General features: G+C 48.2%; 4 protein-coding genes across 4 annotated transcripts; 1 reads left to right on the forward strand and 3 right to left on the reverse strand.

Annotated features, from left to right (window-relative positions):
* Positions 1 to 1,186: 1,186 nt before the first annotated feature.
* Positions 1,187 to 1,426, forward strand: N7533_002031 (uncharacterized protein; the record flags this gene model as incomplete). The annotated part of the gene is made up of 1 exon (XM_057098681.1): positions 1,187 to 1,426. The coding sequence occupies one exon, from the start codon at positions 1,187 to 1,189 to the stop codon at positions 1,424 to 1,426; it is 240 nt and encodes a 79-aa protein (XP_056963817.1).
* Positions 1,427 to 3,781: 2,355 nt separating this feature from the next.
* Positions 3,782 to 4,810, reverse strand: N7533_002032 (bZIP transcription factor; the record flags this gene model as incomplete). Its single annotated transcript, XM_057098682.1, has 3 exons — positions 3,782 to 3,934; positions 4,018 to 4,574; positions 4,648 to 4,810. The coding sequence occupies 3 exons, from the start codon at positions 4,808 to 4,810 to the stop codon at positions 3,782 to 3,784; spliced, it is 873 nt and encodes a 290-aa protein (XP_056963818.1).
* A 6,273-nt stretch (positions 4,811 to 11,083) lies between these two features.
* Positions 11,084 to 12,622, reverse strand: N7533_002033 (MATE family efflux transporter; the record flags this gene model as incomplete). Its single annotated transcript, XM_057098683.1, has 2 exons — positions 11,084 to 11,893; positions 11,963 to 12,622. The coding sequence occupies 2 exons, from the start codon at positions 12,620 to 12,622 to the stop codon at positions 11,084 to 11,086; spliced, it is 1,470 nt and encodes a 489-aa protein (XP_056963819.1).
* A 1,120-nt stretch (positions 12,623 to 13,742) lies between these two features.
* Positions 13,743 to 15,278, reverse strand: N7533_002034 (pyridoxal phosphate-dependent decarboxylase family protein; the record flags this gene model as incomplete). The annotated part of the gene is made up of 1 exon (XM_057098684.1): positions 13,743 to 15,278. The coding sequence occupies one exon, from the start codon at positions 15,276 to 15,278 to the stop codon at positions 13,743 to 13,745; it is 1,536 nt and encodes a 511-aa protein (XP_056963820.1).
* Positions 15,279 to 16,916: the final 1,638 nt, after the last annotated feature.

The following is a 16,916-nucleotide window of genomic DNA, read 5'->3' on the forward strand; positions in this document are numbered from 1 at the left end:
ATTCAAATTCGTTTTTTTTTTTTAAAAAAAAATGTCAAAGTGGGGTTGGTATCATACCGCTACGCAGTCGGGGGAACAAAGAAAGTGAAAGAAAACAAAACGGCCCCAGAAGAAGTTGATTTCGGTCGGGCACGCCCGCGAGACGGAACAAGTTTGGGGCCAAATTAATTGCAGAGGAGGAACTAGCCAGCTATGGTAATGATAGTTACTGACGAAAAAAAAATCTCCGTAGTCACGAGAGGTCATTTCGGTGGAGAAATCTGTTGCAGGTCTGATGGAAGCATGTTTTCTCTGCAGTTCTGGAATTGGCCCCAGCATTAGTGTCGAGCACTACTGTATTGACCCAGAAATTTAGCGGTTGAGGCCGAATGCTCCCCATGAATCATGATTCATCATCGAGTACCCTTGGTCGGTGGGGCAACTTAATTTGACTCAGTCGCAAAGTGCTTAATCTGATTTGAAGGATTACTCAACGTTTCGGTCTCCTTCCGATTCCCGTGGCCGTTCGCTTCCCGTGTAATGCCATCTGACTGGTCCCAGGAAATAGGGCAGCCCCGCGCTCTAACTCCCCCCTTTTTCGCCTCCCTTTTTCTTTTTCTTTTAAACTCGAAACTATACCTATCGCGGTGGGATCATCTCACACAGCCTTGTCATGTAGATTCGTCACAAACCCGGAACTCCGGATTGTTTTTGTGCCGACCCTTGGCCCTGTTCGAACAGCTTTGACGGTACTGGCCTGAGCTGAAGCTGGCCTAATCTGTTTGTTTCTTTCGTTTGACGTGACGCAGGTGCTGCTCCACTTGTGATCGTCAATGTTTTGAACTCTGTTACTCCATACGAAGTACTCCATACGGAGTACGGACTTCGGAGTTTAAAGATATCTCCTTAATTTGCCCTGCGCTACTTTCTCTCATGAGTACTGGGATAGGGGGAAATGAAAATTGAAAAATTGATCCGCATCTAGAGGTGGATAACAGCTCTCCACGCCAAGCAAAAATTCAAATTAGGAATCACCAATCTTAGCGCTTGAGAAGCCCTCATGTACGGAGAAATGGAGTAGACATCCCAGCTGTCTGGTTATAAGCCGCAGAAAAAAAGCACAGCGTACGGAAGACCATCCAGTCTTCCTGAGATATATGAAAATGCATAGTCCGTATTTAGAATCATCTCGGTAGGAATGACCACAATGTCCATCGCTGGTACGCGCGATAAGGTTAGCGCGGGTGAATCGTCTCTCTCCACCAGATGCTGTACTTCGTACAACGCCTGCAGAACTGGGTACCGACAGAGTGGCACCTCGCAAATGAATATCATTCTGCCCTGTCGAAAGCCTCAGCAAGCGAGTGCCGAGACCAGCTTGCGTCTAGTACAATTGGGGTATGGGAATCGACGGGCAGAGCCAATCCTGCACGCTAACCACAACTAGAAAAAGGAGCCCTCCCCAAACGTGCATGATGGCAAAAGCGGGTTCCAGGTGAGGGTCCAGTCAAGGAGCTGGGTCTTCAACCCTTTAGCGACGAACTACTGCCCCAATCTAGCCCTCGACCCAGGGACCCCAGAGACATGGCCAACGCCAACAGGCTGTACGAGAGCCCGTAGTCACAAAGTATCATCACACCCACCCCTGCCCTGACGAGCCAAACCTCCTTGGGCCAGTGGACTCCTAACGGCCGAAATCATCGGCGGAGCGGACGGAACTAGACCGAGTCTATACAGCGGGACCCTCAGTGGTCCTATCAACCCCATTTCCATTCCCATTCCCATTCCCATCCCTGGCTGGCCGGGAAATTCCCACAATTTAACAAAAATGGAATCGCATCATTTATCCCCGGTCCGAGCTGCGATCCCAGCTCCTGTGCTCTGGATGGACGCACCGACCACCAAATCCACCGGGGTTCGCTTTCGTTTACATCGCCCAGTCTACGCGGCGACTGCCTAGCGGCCGCCCTATGGCGGACACCAGCGAACGAGATCCAAAGACAGGCGGCTCTTCGCCCGGGGTGACTTGGACCCGCCGGAACATCGCCAATCCGACGACATTTCGTGCCGAGTTGGTTACCAAAGGGTGTTAGCCATGGTGGGTGGATGGATGGATGTGAGTGCAGGTGCAGACGCCCGGCAGCATCACATCAGGAGAGGGGGGTTTTCCCCCAATCCAGATCAAGGAGGCGCAGCACGTTGTCACTTCTAGTGAAATACGATTTGATGCCTTTCAGGCAGGTGCCAAATGTTAGCAGACAGGACTAACGCCTGTTGTGACCCGACAGTGTGGCCAGTAGTCAAGGGAGGGGTTTCTGGCGAAGATTGCATCATTTACCCGCAGATTTTCGGGTTTTGGCTTCTTGTGGCCGAAAATTCCCAAGGGGATAAGGAGGCGAAGGGTAGTTAATGGCCCCCAAAACTGATCACCTAGGGATTACCATATTGCATTTGAGTGGTACGAAGTACAGAGTAGAAAAAGAACTCGAACTTGAAAGAGATGAAACCCTTGGAAGGGGGTGATGCAGTGTCGGGAGATTCTGCAATGACCAGCGAATCCCAATGGTTTGGGCGGAGTCCACATGGCTTTTTGACCTTGTATTTTTGGCCACGAGCGCAACCAAACAGTTGAATCTCCGATATCTAAACTTTGTTGGCTGTACGGGTCATATGTATACTAGGATCCACGGAGTACCTCGATAAAGACCAGGACAAAGTAAACTATGTATATGGTGGACTGGATGTGATTTGCAAGTACGCAGTGTGCTCCGCACTTGTAGACAGCGGGGCGAGAGGCAAAAGTACTAAAGGGGCTGCAGACTCAAGCTGGGGGTATGGGTCGATCAGCAGTCAGCATCCAGTATACCGGCTCAAGAGGAACATGGCACATTAGTTGGCAACAATAGGATAATGATTAGTTATCCCATGCACTGAAAAGAGCCAGATCGGCGTTGTTTCATCACTTTTACGGCGTTTTGATGCGACAACCTCATCGTGCTATCTGCTTGGTCGATCGACGACGGAGCACGGAGTACCAATTATGGGCATTAGGGAGATAGATGCGCCTAGTGCCACCCAAGGCTCTGGGGGCCGTGGCTTTGCGTGACGCCGGGACGCCTTAAAATACCGCAGCTTTCTACCGTGTTTAGATTACTCAGGTGGATCTGGTTTTGGGGGCCAAGCGGAGTTCAAGTCCTGAGCTTGACAGCCAATCGTGATTGGAGATCGAAACGTTATTGACTGGAGCCGGCCGTTCGAAATTAGACTAGATGTCTCGAAAGAACCCGGTGACGGGGTCATTTGTTCTGAAAAAAAGAGGAGGTTCTGCATTTGTCATTTCTAGTTGATCAATATTGCCCACAATTTCCGTAAAATAATCAAAATCATGCCGGTCTTTCCTGACGGCTGATTGTTTCCTTTCCCGCCCCCAACACCAGGCTTGTACCAATACACGATCATAAAGACATCAATATAGAATGACTAGGAAGCTGCAATAAAACGCCAAGATGATGCTCGCTCGTCACACATAATACAAAAGGAAGAAAGAGAAAAAAAAAAGCCCCGTAGTTCAAAAAGTGGGGGTCCAAATGGAAACTTGGAGACCGTAAAGGACATGGCGGCCAAATCCCGTCCCACTCCAGACACTGAAGATCAACGCAGCTTTTGAAAGCCAGATGACTAGGCCCTGCAAGGAAAAGCCGGTAATGTCGTTGCTCCTGATATTTGGGAACGGTCGGAATCGAGAGTTGACGCGTCGTCTGGCCCCCACAGGTCAACCACTGCTGATGCATGCCTTACAATTCTATGGCCGCAGATCGTACTCAAACAGACCCGGCATAGACCTTGGCGAGCAGGGTGGAGATTCTGGCGTGGGAGGAAATGCGAAGATAGAGGCTTCTGGAGAAGTCGAAGCCGTGCGCTGGTCATCTGTGTAGGCGTAGGAAAGCGAAGGCATCTACAAGCAAACCAGAAAAAGACAAGGTTAGCCCAATGCCGTTGTGATGCGAATGAAAAAGAAATTCAGCGAGGAAAATGTACCGGAAGACCGGGCTCTGCTTGTGGAGGTTGTGCGCAGAGATCAATGCCTGCCATCGAAGCGTAGCTCATGCTGAATGGACTAATCATCTCCTCTTCGTAGACCTGTTTCCGGCCAACACCCATCGCAGTTCCTGGAATCATGGGGATCCCAGAGTTGACTGGCTCGCCATAGTCGCCCGCAAATGACATTTCGTTGTATGTGGCGGGAACATTGTGATAGAGTGGAAGCTGGGAATAAGGTTGTCGGTAGGTGTCGTATGTTGGGATCGGGGGATATGAGAAGACTGGAGGTGGAGAAGCGGAGAGCTGTCGAGTGCATTGCTGGGCAAACATGTTGCGCTCATCAGGAGTGCTGTAATACTCGTAGGACGCTGGTCGTTCCGAAACTGGGGCGCGCGAGGGATGCTGCGCTTTCACATCTGATTTGCTGCCGCGCTGCTTAGGGCGGGATTTGTTGGTGGCCTTTGGGAGTACAGGCTCTGCATGGGATTGCTCTGGAGAAGCCGAAGAAGCAGCACGTCTCTCTAGATCCTCGAGACGGCGCTTGAGCTTCTTGCCTATGAGTGTAGTCGTAAGTATAGTTCTTCGGGAAAGAGGGCCAGTACGCGAGAAGTGAATGAAGGGACTCACGATAGTTGCGTTGCGCGATGCGATTTTGGATGCGACGGCGCTCTGCGAGATCTGAGATCTTTGTCCAGTCCTCGTTAGGGTTTGCGTTGGGACTGAAAGCGCTGCTGTTGCTGTGGTTGGTAGAACGGGAGCCCGAACGGGCGTCGTAAGTAGAGCGATGCATGGCTGGATGTGTGAAAGAAGAAGGCTACCAAAAAAGGTATATATGATGATTAACAAGACCCTGGGCGATCACAAATGAGAGGAGGGGCGGCGGTTAGATTGATTATATACTCGGACTCGGAGATGGGGCTCTCTAAGCCCGTATGTCTGGGTAGTAGATCAGCTTCTCGGGCCTTGCAGATTGCTAAGCCCCGTAAATAACCTGGACAGGCCCGTGCCCAGTGCCATGTGTATTGGGCTTAGAAAAATTAAATGAAATTCAAATAACAAAAGCGGATGATTACCATGAAAACCCCCCCAAAAAATAAAATAAAATATTTATGGCATGGCGCGGGCATGGATCATTCCGGTTCAGCCTCGACCGGGTCCTGGGCCACCCAATCTGGGGGCCCGTTTTTTCCTAGACAGGATGCACGGAGCGATTTCGTTACGGCCGGAACGAATACTATTCATTACACGCTCCTCCCGGTCAGTTCTACTTGGTACATTGGTTGACTAGCCCACGCATATCGCCAACCCCATGAGGCCATTTGCACTTGTTCATGCATCTTGGCCACCCGCCCCCTCCTCATTATCGGCAGCCATCGGTTTGGAACACCAAGATTGCAAAGGAGGGGGTGGATGCGAAATAAAAATTAAAACCCTGGGTCGTACGCCATTCGTATTCCCAGACGTTGTACGAGACCCAAAGGTCCCGGCAAGAATCGTATCTGGACCGGGGGAGGCAACGTTCGCATCATCCTGACTGGCCTGAGACGCGATAGGACAGGGGGGCTTGAAACGGGGGAATGCGTATAGCAGTCGCGTGAATACAGCATTGGAAAGACCAGTACTGCCACGTTTTGGCCCTTGGCAACGGACTAGAGGGTTAAAGATCTGACCCGTGCGGTGATCCCCATACCCGGAGTCCGACTGGTGGGGTAGAAGAGCTATTTAGAGACGTTCATAACTGGTAACCTGTACGCCATTCCAAATTTTTGTAGAAAGAGTTCTGTTGTTGAGGTGCAGTGACCAGAAGACGAAGAAATCGCCCCCACCCAAGACCAACTCCCACAAAGGGTAAAGAGAGGGGCAAGACATCGCCTAATCATTCCCGATTTCCTTAGCCCCTAGGCAGGTCGCTCTAGCTGGCTCACCATTGGACCGTTCGTATGTAAGTGCACCCACGGAACCAACCCTAATCCTCGCCCGGATTAGCCTCGTCCAGTGTTGCGGTACAGTGCTTTGTATGTGAAATGGTTTGGATGTAACATTCTAGGTAGGATACATTCAAACGAGGAGGAAAGAAGTGAATATTTTCTTTTTCTATGATTCTATGATAACAGGTCGTGGGGTATCGTTTGAACATTGTGGGATTGGCGTCATCTGCAGATGGGATGCGGCGTACTCGCAAGGTGCTTACCCGGGTGGGTTTTTGGAGCATGATTGATTGCCCTAAACAAGGCTAGACGACGAACAATATTACCTAGTTCATACATACCTTGAGGGTTACGACTAACTAGCCGCTATAATTCAGTATGTAATTCATCGTTCTATGTTATCTATCGTGATGGATACTTAGCTAGGAAGGTCAGTCTGTTTAGAATAATTTATTTATCAATTTATTACTAGTGTTTTCTTGTTATGATTTTCATTTTCCCTTTTCCCTTTTTCCCTTTTTTTTTTTCGCTTTGTATTTCCACCCGAACCCGAATCCCGGGGGAAAGGCAACCAATCCACTGGCATTATCTAGTTCTGGATTGGGGCAGTGCGTTTTCTTTGGACGTGTGGACACAAATACACAAATAAAAACAATCTAATCAAGTATTTGTGTTATCGACGTGGGCAGCGGGTCAGTACAGCCTTGTCCAGCCAGAACACCAGAACACTGGGACACCATGTCATCTCGTCAAACTAGTGCACTTACTGCAGAGGGCAAAGACCTCAGGGTAGGGCTGAACTGATCAGCCAACCCCTTCCCCTACCGTTTCGGGGATCTCTGTGCGCAGCAGGCGTATCGACTTCACCGCTCATGACGCCCACGTCCCCAGCTGGAATTGTAAGCCTTCAACCCTCATCCTGGGCCCATAACCCCTGCCGCAGCCCTTCGCACCAATCACTCTCGCTGCTCGACCCCGGATGCTTGGGTGGGATTGCATAGCGGGCCTTCTAGCGACCTCCTAGAAAAAGGTTCCTGGCGGTGGACAATTGCTGCAGCCATCCCTGGCCCAATGTGCCTCCCCCCCCCTCCATCTTTTCGGAGGAGATGACACGCAGCAGTCCATCCCTCTCTTCTGGGTGGTTGGCTCGCTTTTCTAATTTTGGTCCGTGTCACTGAAAGTCAAAACCCGAATACTCACACATACTTTGAATACTGGGGAGAGAAAAGGCCCAAAAGAACACCCAGTCCGCGCACCCGCACGGCTAACTCCGACGTGTCCATCTTCTTCAGCTTGTTACACTGGATGCAGAATGAACCGGGTCGCCAACCGAATCTGGGAAAAGCTCCTGGGGTGCCCATTCGAAGACAAGTCATGTACCCTATCACATTTGCCCTCCATACCAACCTGCCAACGCTTAAGGCCAAATGCCCGTCGCTCCAATCGCGGCGATGTCGGACAAGGCGCCCAGCATTGGTGGCATCGCGTACGCTCCCCGATCCACTCGCCCTAGGTAAGAGCTTTGGACGTGCGCTTTGCCTAGTTAACGACCTTATGCAAGATGGACATGGTTTAATTGAGTCAATCTTGAACAAAGCCTTCGGTCTCCTGTCAACCTCGGCCTAAATTTGAACCGTGATTTCCGACATTCTTCACTGAACTAGGGCCGCCCATTTCGCATAGCGATCATATGGCACGTCCAAAACGCCCAGAAACATCCAATGTATCTCTTCCCGCCTATATCCCGCCTGGCGTCACAATCCTATTGTAGAAGACCGGAGCTAGAATCCACAGGGTCGTGTTCTAACTTTATCAAGCACGCTAGCCATGCTGGCGTTACCAGCTGAAATCTCGTCCCCGCCAGCACGTTATCGACTATCAAGCATCCCATTCTCCTGGCTTCTGACAGGGGGTCCAGGGTATCGGGGGGCAATATTAGAGATGGGGTGATGAAATCATCATGCTCCATCGCTTATGCAGTCGATCTGCCGTGCTCCCGCCCCTCATTCTAAATCATCCTGCAAGAACTCACGGAAATAACAACAGATACAAACAGAACCGACACAGCGCATTTTCTTTTTTGGTCACCTCCACGTGGCCCACACGTGTTGCAACTCGCCTATCCTGCCTGCTTTTGGGTCCCGGGCATAGCCTCAGCGGGGTCTCTAGTACTACCTTATCTTATGCTCCGACGGCTGGCCCAAGGATGGTTCGGGCAACAGACTTCAGCTTCATAATTGAGAAAAGGTCTGTTTACTGAAGGTGTTCAAAATATGGTGGGGAACGCAAAAGTCTTGGAGTTTTCAATGGTGTTTCGCATGAACATTGTCACTTGCATTCAACATGGGTTTATTAGTCGGTGGCTTATATCTGTAAGCACTGTGTTTGTGTAAGTTTCAGGGCATCTGACTAAGGGTATCCACCCACAAGGTGCTTAAGTGGTGTACTCTAGCTGTTCATGCTGGATTTTGTGCTGGTAGTCTAGTACAAGAACCTTGGAAATAACGAAGTAGCCTTGGTCGTTCTAGAGCAGTTGCCATCGTTGATGCTATTCACCAATTTTGACAAACTGGTTCGATCGTAGCTAAAAATAGTCAAACGACCTCCGTGGTAAATGCAGTTAGGCGGGGCCTGGAAAACAAAAAAGTCAAATATAGTACTCCATAGTGTGGTCCCTTTTTGCGGGATGGTAGTGGATCGGCTAGATCAAATACATCCAACGGTGTCGGTGCTGGCTCTCCCACGAGAATGAACCTAGAGCCTCAGACCCTGACCGTCTCCTTGCGCCCCACTACTGCAATGACATTTCCATTTCAGGTGGTACAATCGCCGAATTCAGTAGCTTACCCTTCCAAAACAGTAGGATGCTGACGCTGCAATGCAAGCTTGTTGCGGTGAAAGAAGCCCCCCTGGCTTAAAGCTGGGAAACGTTCCGAATTATTAAGCCATAGTTAAAAACTTTGTCGACGTGGTGGTGGACTCTAAGGCTTGAGTTTTACAGCCCGGGGGCCTAGAATTAACTGTTAGACAATTATTTCCGAAAGCGTGATCAGCTGCATTTCCAGAATTCTCTGGCGCAAAACTCGGAATTACTTACACTTTCCGCCCCTCTGCAGTTGCATGATCCCAAATAGGCAAATGGTAAAGAGATTGTGGCGAACATAGATACGCGAGACTCAAATCATCTCAAATTGGGAATTAAGCGCAACATGTGAAGCGTGGCCTCAATTTCCAGCACTTTTCTTTGTGTGTAAGAGAATATTTTGCGGAAGATGGTTCCTTTGTCTCAAGGCGTTGCATAGCCAACATCCGAAACCGCGACAAGTACAAAACAGTTGCGGATTGGAGTCACGATGTGTTGAAAGAAAATGGCAGACCTGTTAATGTTTCTTTGATCTTTTTATTATCGATAGGAATGTCCCATGGTTGAAAGGTTACCCCTCTTTTAGATCTGATCCTGCCCGCAATGCAATACTGAAGGTGCTAACGGAAGATAATGCAAGAAAGAGACATGAGAAAGGTCCCAGGAGACGGAGCTATTATGAGCCATCCCAGATTTCAATAAGTGATACTACATTTAATGGGAAAAGACCAAAAAAAGATTGTCAAAAAATGTTGAAAGAGCGCCACAAATGTGAACGTCTCGAAATAAATTCTTCCCACAATTTTTGTATCAAAACCGAACCGAATCAAATTCACGATATTTTTAACTTCTTTGATTTCTAAATGAACTTGTTGAAGTGTTTCTTTGGAGGCAAATATAGTCTCTAAAATTCAATTGATGACCGTCTAGAACACGATGGTACTCCGAGTCGTTGTCAATGAAATTTATTGTTTGAAGACAAAAGGTCTTCGAATGAACAGTTATTCAATTTTAAAATCCACCGCAAGCTACCTACTAGGTAGCAGCTGATGCAAATCTACAATTTCGCTCGATTCCGCAACTTGGAACTTCCAAGGATTGGAAATAAATTCTATACCGGAATTTAAAGTTGCAGCCTCGGAGTCAACTTCATATTCAGTATGAGTCCTCCACGATTCTATCACGATATTCTCCACGACTATGACTTGGATGTTATCAGCTCCATCGAAACCGACTCGGATGATATCAATACTACTAGCATGCGAGTCGACAATGCCACTGAGGAAATTCAAGTCACCAAATTAGACAGCCTTATAGAAGCTACCATGGCAATGGAGTCTCAACCGTTTGAGATAAATCGTGCTCAGGCCATATCTTATCTAAGACAATGGGGAAGATTGCGCATAGTTGAATTCACCTGGGAAGGCGTTGTAATCATACTGAATCAAATAGCAAGTGACTATCTAAGATACAAAGAGATGGTAGGCAATGACACCGGTCGATGCTTTCACTTGAAATGTGATGCAATCAGAAAGGCGCTTAAGAAGGTGGCTTCTGAGATTAGAAGAGACAGAAAGATCAAACCAAGGAGCGAATGGAAAATGGACATGCTTTATAGATGTATTGGGAAGTTGACCCTTCATGGACATGACCATTCGGACGATGAAACTACACAGAGATCCATTAGGAACTGTTTAGCTGTCGAGGATATTCTGCGATCTCATACTGAAACGCCTGATTGGAGAGCCAAGGATGAGATGGATGAGAGGTCTCAATTCTGGCGTCGTATCTATTTTGCGGTGCCGCATTGCGGTTGTCGGCAATGCGTGGAAGAGACTCGGGAAACATTCTCTCAAGGGCCCAGATAAATCATTGGCATCCCGAGGCCTCGGGAGTCTTTATATTTCCTTTAGTCTTTAGACATGGGATGTTGTACAATAGGTCAATTAGACGAAAACAACTAGAAACATTATCTGAATGTGTGATTTGCAGAATACGGCGTTGTTGAAAGTATTGAATCATGGAAAGAATCGACATTGGCTCGTTATCTCAAAAGCTTTTCATAAAACAAAAGTTTTCCTCCGGATCCTGCTTTCGTGAAACGGAACCTTGGAATGCTTAATAGTAGCATGTTATTCTGAAGATTGCCCACCTGGGCAGGTGACACTCAAGTGGACTGTACAACAGAGTCGAGCTCTCGCCTATTATTAGAAGGTTAGGTAGAAACTGTAAAGTTAAAAAATCGAGTGAACGCTCCACATTCATGGATTGCTCAGGACAGATAGTTCCTTGCATAGGCATCTTCCGCGGCTTTTTCCCAATCCAGCATATACCAGAGTACACCACTTTCTATCACAATAAGCAAGGACTGTCCGATTAGCAATCCACCCCATTGCCCCAAGAGACCCCAGTGGAGACGGAATGCCATAAATAAGGCCAAAGGGATTGCCAGTGCATAATATATTGGGATCTGCACCAATGTCCCTAGAGCAGGTCGTCCAATCGCTCTCAAAATTCCAGTCAAGCAAGCGACGATTGGATCCAGTGTGGATAGCACAGCGATCATCGGAAGTGTGGTAAAGGTCAAGTGGCGGACCTCAATGTCAGAAGTGAATAAATTAGGTAAGACTCCTCTGAAACCCATGATGATAACGAAGTTGAATAATCCGGCACAAGCTGCGGCGCAAAAGGCCACTCTCGCAGCTGTTCGTACAGATTCGAGAATACCTGCACCCAGAAGCTGGGCGACGCGAGTTCCGCTGGCGACCGAGACGGAAAATCCGACATAGAAGGCGAAACAGGTCACAGTAGTCAGCCCTGACTGGGCTGCTAAGCTTCGCGTTCCCAAGTAAGATGCCGACAAAGTCATGACTTCCCAGGTGGCGAACTCCGCTTCTACCATGAGCCAGCTTGGAATAGCAAGACGAAACATGGGACCCCATCCTTTCCATATGTTCTTCGAAATTGGCACCCAACATTCGGAGCCTCGAAACAGGTAGACGTATAAGGCAAGTAAGATGGGAAGGAGATCCATCGCAATTGAGACTGAGATGGGAGCGCCAACAAAACCCCAGTTTAGTTTCTATAAGGCAGCGAGGTTTTCAAGTTAGCGAGGCTTTACTTATCGGTTATGGCGATCGGTCATATATACCCAGACAAACAACCAGCTCAGGAAGACATTCACAGAGGCACATATAACAAGGACCAGCAGAATAGGAGTAAACAATCCTTGAGCTTGGAAGAATCGCTTTCCAGCTTCGAATAATGCATACCCGGGTGCGCCTGCGAGGACGATCTTCAAATATAATCCGGCCAATACTGCCACATCATATTCAGATTCAGGTAACATCCGAAGAAAAATGGCTGTGAAGTTGCACCATAGAACGCCGATAGGAATGGTGAGCAGAAGCAAGACCATCGACATTCGCTGAAGGTGAAGTCCGACCAGTAATTTCTTCCCAGAACCATATGCCTGGGGGCATAAAGTGTCCAGAGCTGTTGAAAATCCCTGGTAAACGCAGTACCCGGTGATGGTGGCAGTCATATTCGCGAGGCTCACAGCACCCACTTCTGCATTCCCAATATGCCCAACAAACAATATGCTCGACGCGGTTAAAGCGTATTGCAAGGAGAGCGCGACTATCAAAGGCAACGCATCTCTGAATATGATGGTCGCCTCGTCCTTCCACCCTTTTGACGGTTTCACTTCGTATACCGATGGATCCCGGTTCTTATGCGGGCCTAAAAGCGTAGATGTTTCTGTCGGCTCCCTGTAAAGGGAGCTAGGGGGACTTATTGATGTTGGAGCCATATCCAGTTCACAGCGCTTGCGATGCCGTGAAAAAGGTGCGAGCTTTCTTGAGCGGCAAGAAAAATGTCCCGACAGTGAGAATTTATGAGAAACTCAGAATACGAGACATGTTCGCCACTTCAAGTGAATCCCGCAGGTGGCGTTCCTGCCAAATCAACAAAAAAAAAAGCAAAGACGCAGGGTTGTGACATCTCAGGTTCGCGTTGTATGCGCCGAAGATCACAATTGTGCATGAACTATTCGGTTTGAGTCGCAGTGCTGCAGTTCCACCCGAAAAAAAGTAAGGAGTATCCACAAATCCCGGCGGGCCTATGGTGGCCGAGATGGATGGAAAAAGTAAAATTAATTATTGAATTAAATTTTGAATGGTTACACAACGTATGCAATGTGGGCTAGTGCCACAGCCGCGTGGTCCAACATGTTCAATTTGCTTATTACTTTTCACATGAAGCTCCTGGGCAAAGTTTTATTCTGCTTTCAAGACATAATTAAACCGAGTCAAAGAAAAACTAGCCAGGTATCCCTTGTGAGAGATAAATATTGACACAAAGAAAGATGAATGAAAGGGCCGATCGGCATGTGCATCTGAAAACAGGCGGCTGCATTAAACACGCAAGTCTGCGGAGAACAGACATGGCTGGCTGAGATTCCTTGCTGTTAGTACCAGCGGGTGGGTGGAACCGAGCTGAGCTGAAATGCGTGCATACATACATACTCCATGCTCCGTACTTTGTTGCTAAGCCTGTTTCTCTAGCTACTCGGGTTTTTTCGAGTGCCCAGTTAGAAAGTAACTCGGCCCTCTTCCAACCCCTCTCCGGAGCTACATGGGGAACCCTCGAAAAAACTGTGTCAAAATTGAATGACTTCTGCTTCATAATATTCTCAAATTTCGTATATACTAGTGTGTATCTGAATAGCTCAATCCTCCGAATGGGGGCACGTTCTAAATTTCAAACATAAAATTACGCAGTGGGAGGCTAGATTGACCAATGGCAGTGTCAAACACAGAAGTACCAACATATGCCCAAAAGGAAAAACACAAGAACAAAAAACGACATATCATGCAAAGTAAAATTCCGAGAGTTAATTTTCTTTTTACCAGACAACTAACTCTGCAAAGTCACTCCTGCTGAGCGATAGGCGAAGCAGTCGCTGCGGTGAGGCTTTCAGGACGCAAGTGAATTGAAGAAATCAAGGTCTCCATGAGGCCAGGCCTCAGTGCCAATTCTTTCTGGGCAATTCGATGCATCTGTTGGAGAATTTTTCTCACATTTTCTTGCTGCACCAGTGGATTAATCACGCATAGCCGGAGAACAGTGCAACCACGAAGCTTTGTAGTGAAGATGGCAGCAATGTTTTCTGCGATTAGTCGCTTTGAAATTGCAACATTCATGGCATCGAGCTCTTTCTCGTCGATAACAAGACCGAAGGGCCTGTATCGGAATACGACGACACTGAGAGTTGCGGGCGAAACAATCTCCCAGTCTCCAAGACGACGGAGCTCTTGCTCCGCCGTAGATGCAAGGATGACTCCTTGGTCAATCATCCTCCCGATCCGATCATGTCCCAAGACCTTCAGTGTGAACCAAAGCGACATCGCTCGCGACGGGCGGCTAAGCTCGGGGCTAACATTATAGAAGCTCGTAGATCCATCTGGTGCCCTTGTCGTTCGAATATAGTCGGCCTCCATGCTAAAGCTCTTCTCAAGCTTCCTGCCATCTCGAGCTAACAGGATACCCGACCCGATGGTTTGAAAGAGCCATTTATGAGCATCCCAGGAAATACTATCGGCTCGCCCGAGCCCATCGGCAAGATAACGATTGGTCTTGGAAAGAGAGATAGAAGCACCGTAAGCACCATCGACGTGAAGCCACATTGAATGCTCTTCGGCCAAATCGGCAAGGCCATGGAGAGGATCAATGCTGCCAGTATTTGTAGTTCCACAGCTCCCAACAATGAGGAAAGGCAACAATCCGCTTGCTTTATCTGTGAGAATCGCCTGGCTCAATGTTTCGAGGTCGAAGCGGAAGTTTTGGTCGGTCGGAAGGGTGCGAATTTGATAATCGCAAAATCCAGCCATATGCAGTCCCTTGGCAAGAGACATGTGTGTTTGATCGGAAATACAGACCACTCCGTCGGATCGACGTTTCTGAGGAAGGGTATTGTCGCGAGCCATGACGATTGCAGTCATGTTGGCCATTGAACCACCAGACACAAAGCATCCCGCTGAAGATGAAGGTAGTCCAGCCTGGTCGGCAAGCCAGCGCAGGAGAGTATTCTCTACCACACTTGGGCCCGAGCTATTATTCCACATCGCAGCATTGACGTTAAAAACGGAGGTGAGCAAATCACCAATCCATGCCAGGGGTGACGGATAAGCGGGCATGTACGCGAAACAGGCAGGATGGTCGTGGCGAAGACGGTTATCGAAGATTGAGAAGGCCTCTTGGAGGGTTTTCGAGACTTCGCAGGATTCTTGACGTGGGGTGGCCATTTCTTGGACCTCGGCGATCCCTGGACCATCCAGTGTGCGCATTATGGGCTCTTCTGGATCCATTGGGTCCATGCTGAATAAATGAGAGAGGAATGATCGAGCTTCGTTGAGTATCGGGGCGAGCCCTCCATCCGTGATAGTCTCTGGTCCATTGGTAGACATGATGTGCTGCTACTCTGTACAAGAACAGGGGGGAAAATATGGGACAAGTGAAAAGGAGAACTTTCCATCGTGCTGAATTTAAAGAGACCTCATTGATAATGGAATGGCTGGCTGTGATGCATTTGGCTAACCTATTTGCATGTCTGAGATACTGTTCATGCAGACAGAATAAGCAAAATCGCAAGGGGGCGTCTAGCTCAGCGGGCCACAAACCTCAGCCGGCCACAGAACAGGATGTGAGGTGGCGGCATATTTCACACCAAGTGGCGAATCATAGAGAGGGTTAGAAGTGTGTACATGCAAAAATTGATTTTTTATGCTCATCTTTGGGTTTCCTCTGCCGACTTGGTGCCTGGGATTGCCCACTCTACAACGAACGCCTAGGAACGTGGAGTTGTCCTTCGTCTTGATGAGCCATTACCCTCCAATTACATGCAGGAGTTAGCTGAAAATCAAAACAACCGACATATACTAGTGACACTTTCAGCTCCGAAATATTAGGTTTGATCGCACTCAGTCTCCGTAGCACTAGTAGAAAGCACTCAGGACCCTAGGAGTCATTACGCGTATACTGGTCTATATTCAAGTTTTACCATCGATTCAAGCAAATTCAATTTCAAGAGGGAGCTATAAATCAAATTTCCTCTTACTATGATCTACAGAGAAATATGGCGTAATATTTAGCTGGTTCGTGCTGTTTGCAGGGCAGGGAGCAGGTACCCTGCATCCGCCAGACAGCAAAAAGGTTGTGTAACGTAGGACAGCAGATGGCTCCGATCGCATGCAGAAATTGGTCAAAGCTGATTATCAACGAAGAGCTATTTAATGACTAACGCAGAGCAGTAAACTGCGCAAATTTCTCATTGATCAATTCGGAGCTGACCTGCCAGTGGCACTCAGCTTGGCTGAGATTTGTTGATCATGGCTGCAGTTTATCGCACCGCCTGGGCACTTTAACGTGTACATATGCATGGCTTGCGCATGGGTGAATAGTACGTGGCGAGAATAGCCGAGGATCGACATCGACATCATACAGTACATATCTTCAAGGTTGATGCCACCAAAAGCCTTTCGACTCTTTTGAAGCCTCCCTTTGCCTCCCAACTCCCCATGTCTTGGAAAAATTATGTAGATAGTTTTGTACGGACTGTCCGGGTCGGTAAGCGCTTTGAATTCTGCCCGGGATGGTACGTACGTTAATTCGTGATTATCTATCGTCGCCATGGTGAAAAAGCAAAGCGTGGACTATGCGATTCAGGATGAGACAGGTTGAAAACCGCGTGGATTCATTTCAGACACCACTCCATTTTCGAGTCTACGGAGCTGTTCGTGATCTCCTTCCCTTCCAAGCTATTCAGATCCCGAAAAATCCCTTACGCAATGTGTCTCTCGCTCTTTTTTATCCCGCGCGCATTTATCTGCGATCGGCCGCCCTCCTATGGTGACAGTCTCGTCACACAACACATCCCTTGATATGGGACTTTGTTGATTGGGTGGGTCACGTTTGACTCCGCTTTTACTTGATCGGGAGAGGCTTATTCATAATTAGTGCAATCTAAATTGAACAGATCGTATTAAATTAAGCAAATCACACCTTTGTCACCTTTCAAACCAGCCGATTTGACATGGTTAGCACGA

This window comes from Penicillium manginii, assembly GCF_028828005.1.
Source record: "Penicillium manginii strain IBT 31320 chromosome Unknown utg000002l:1.0-5564898.0:1.0-5567710.0, whole genome shotgun sequence".
NCBI lineage: Eukaryota > Fungi > Ascomycota > Eurotiomycetes > Eurotiales > Aspergillaceae > Penicillium > Penicillium manginii.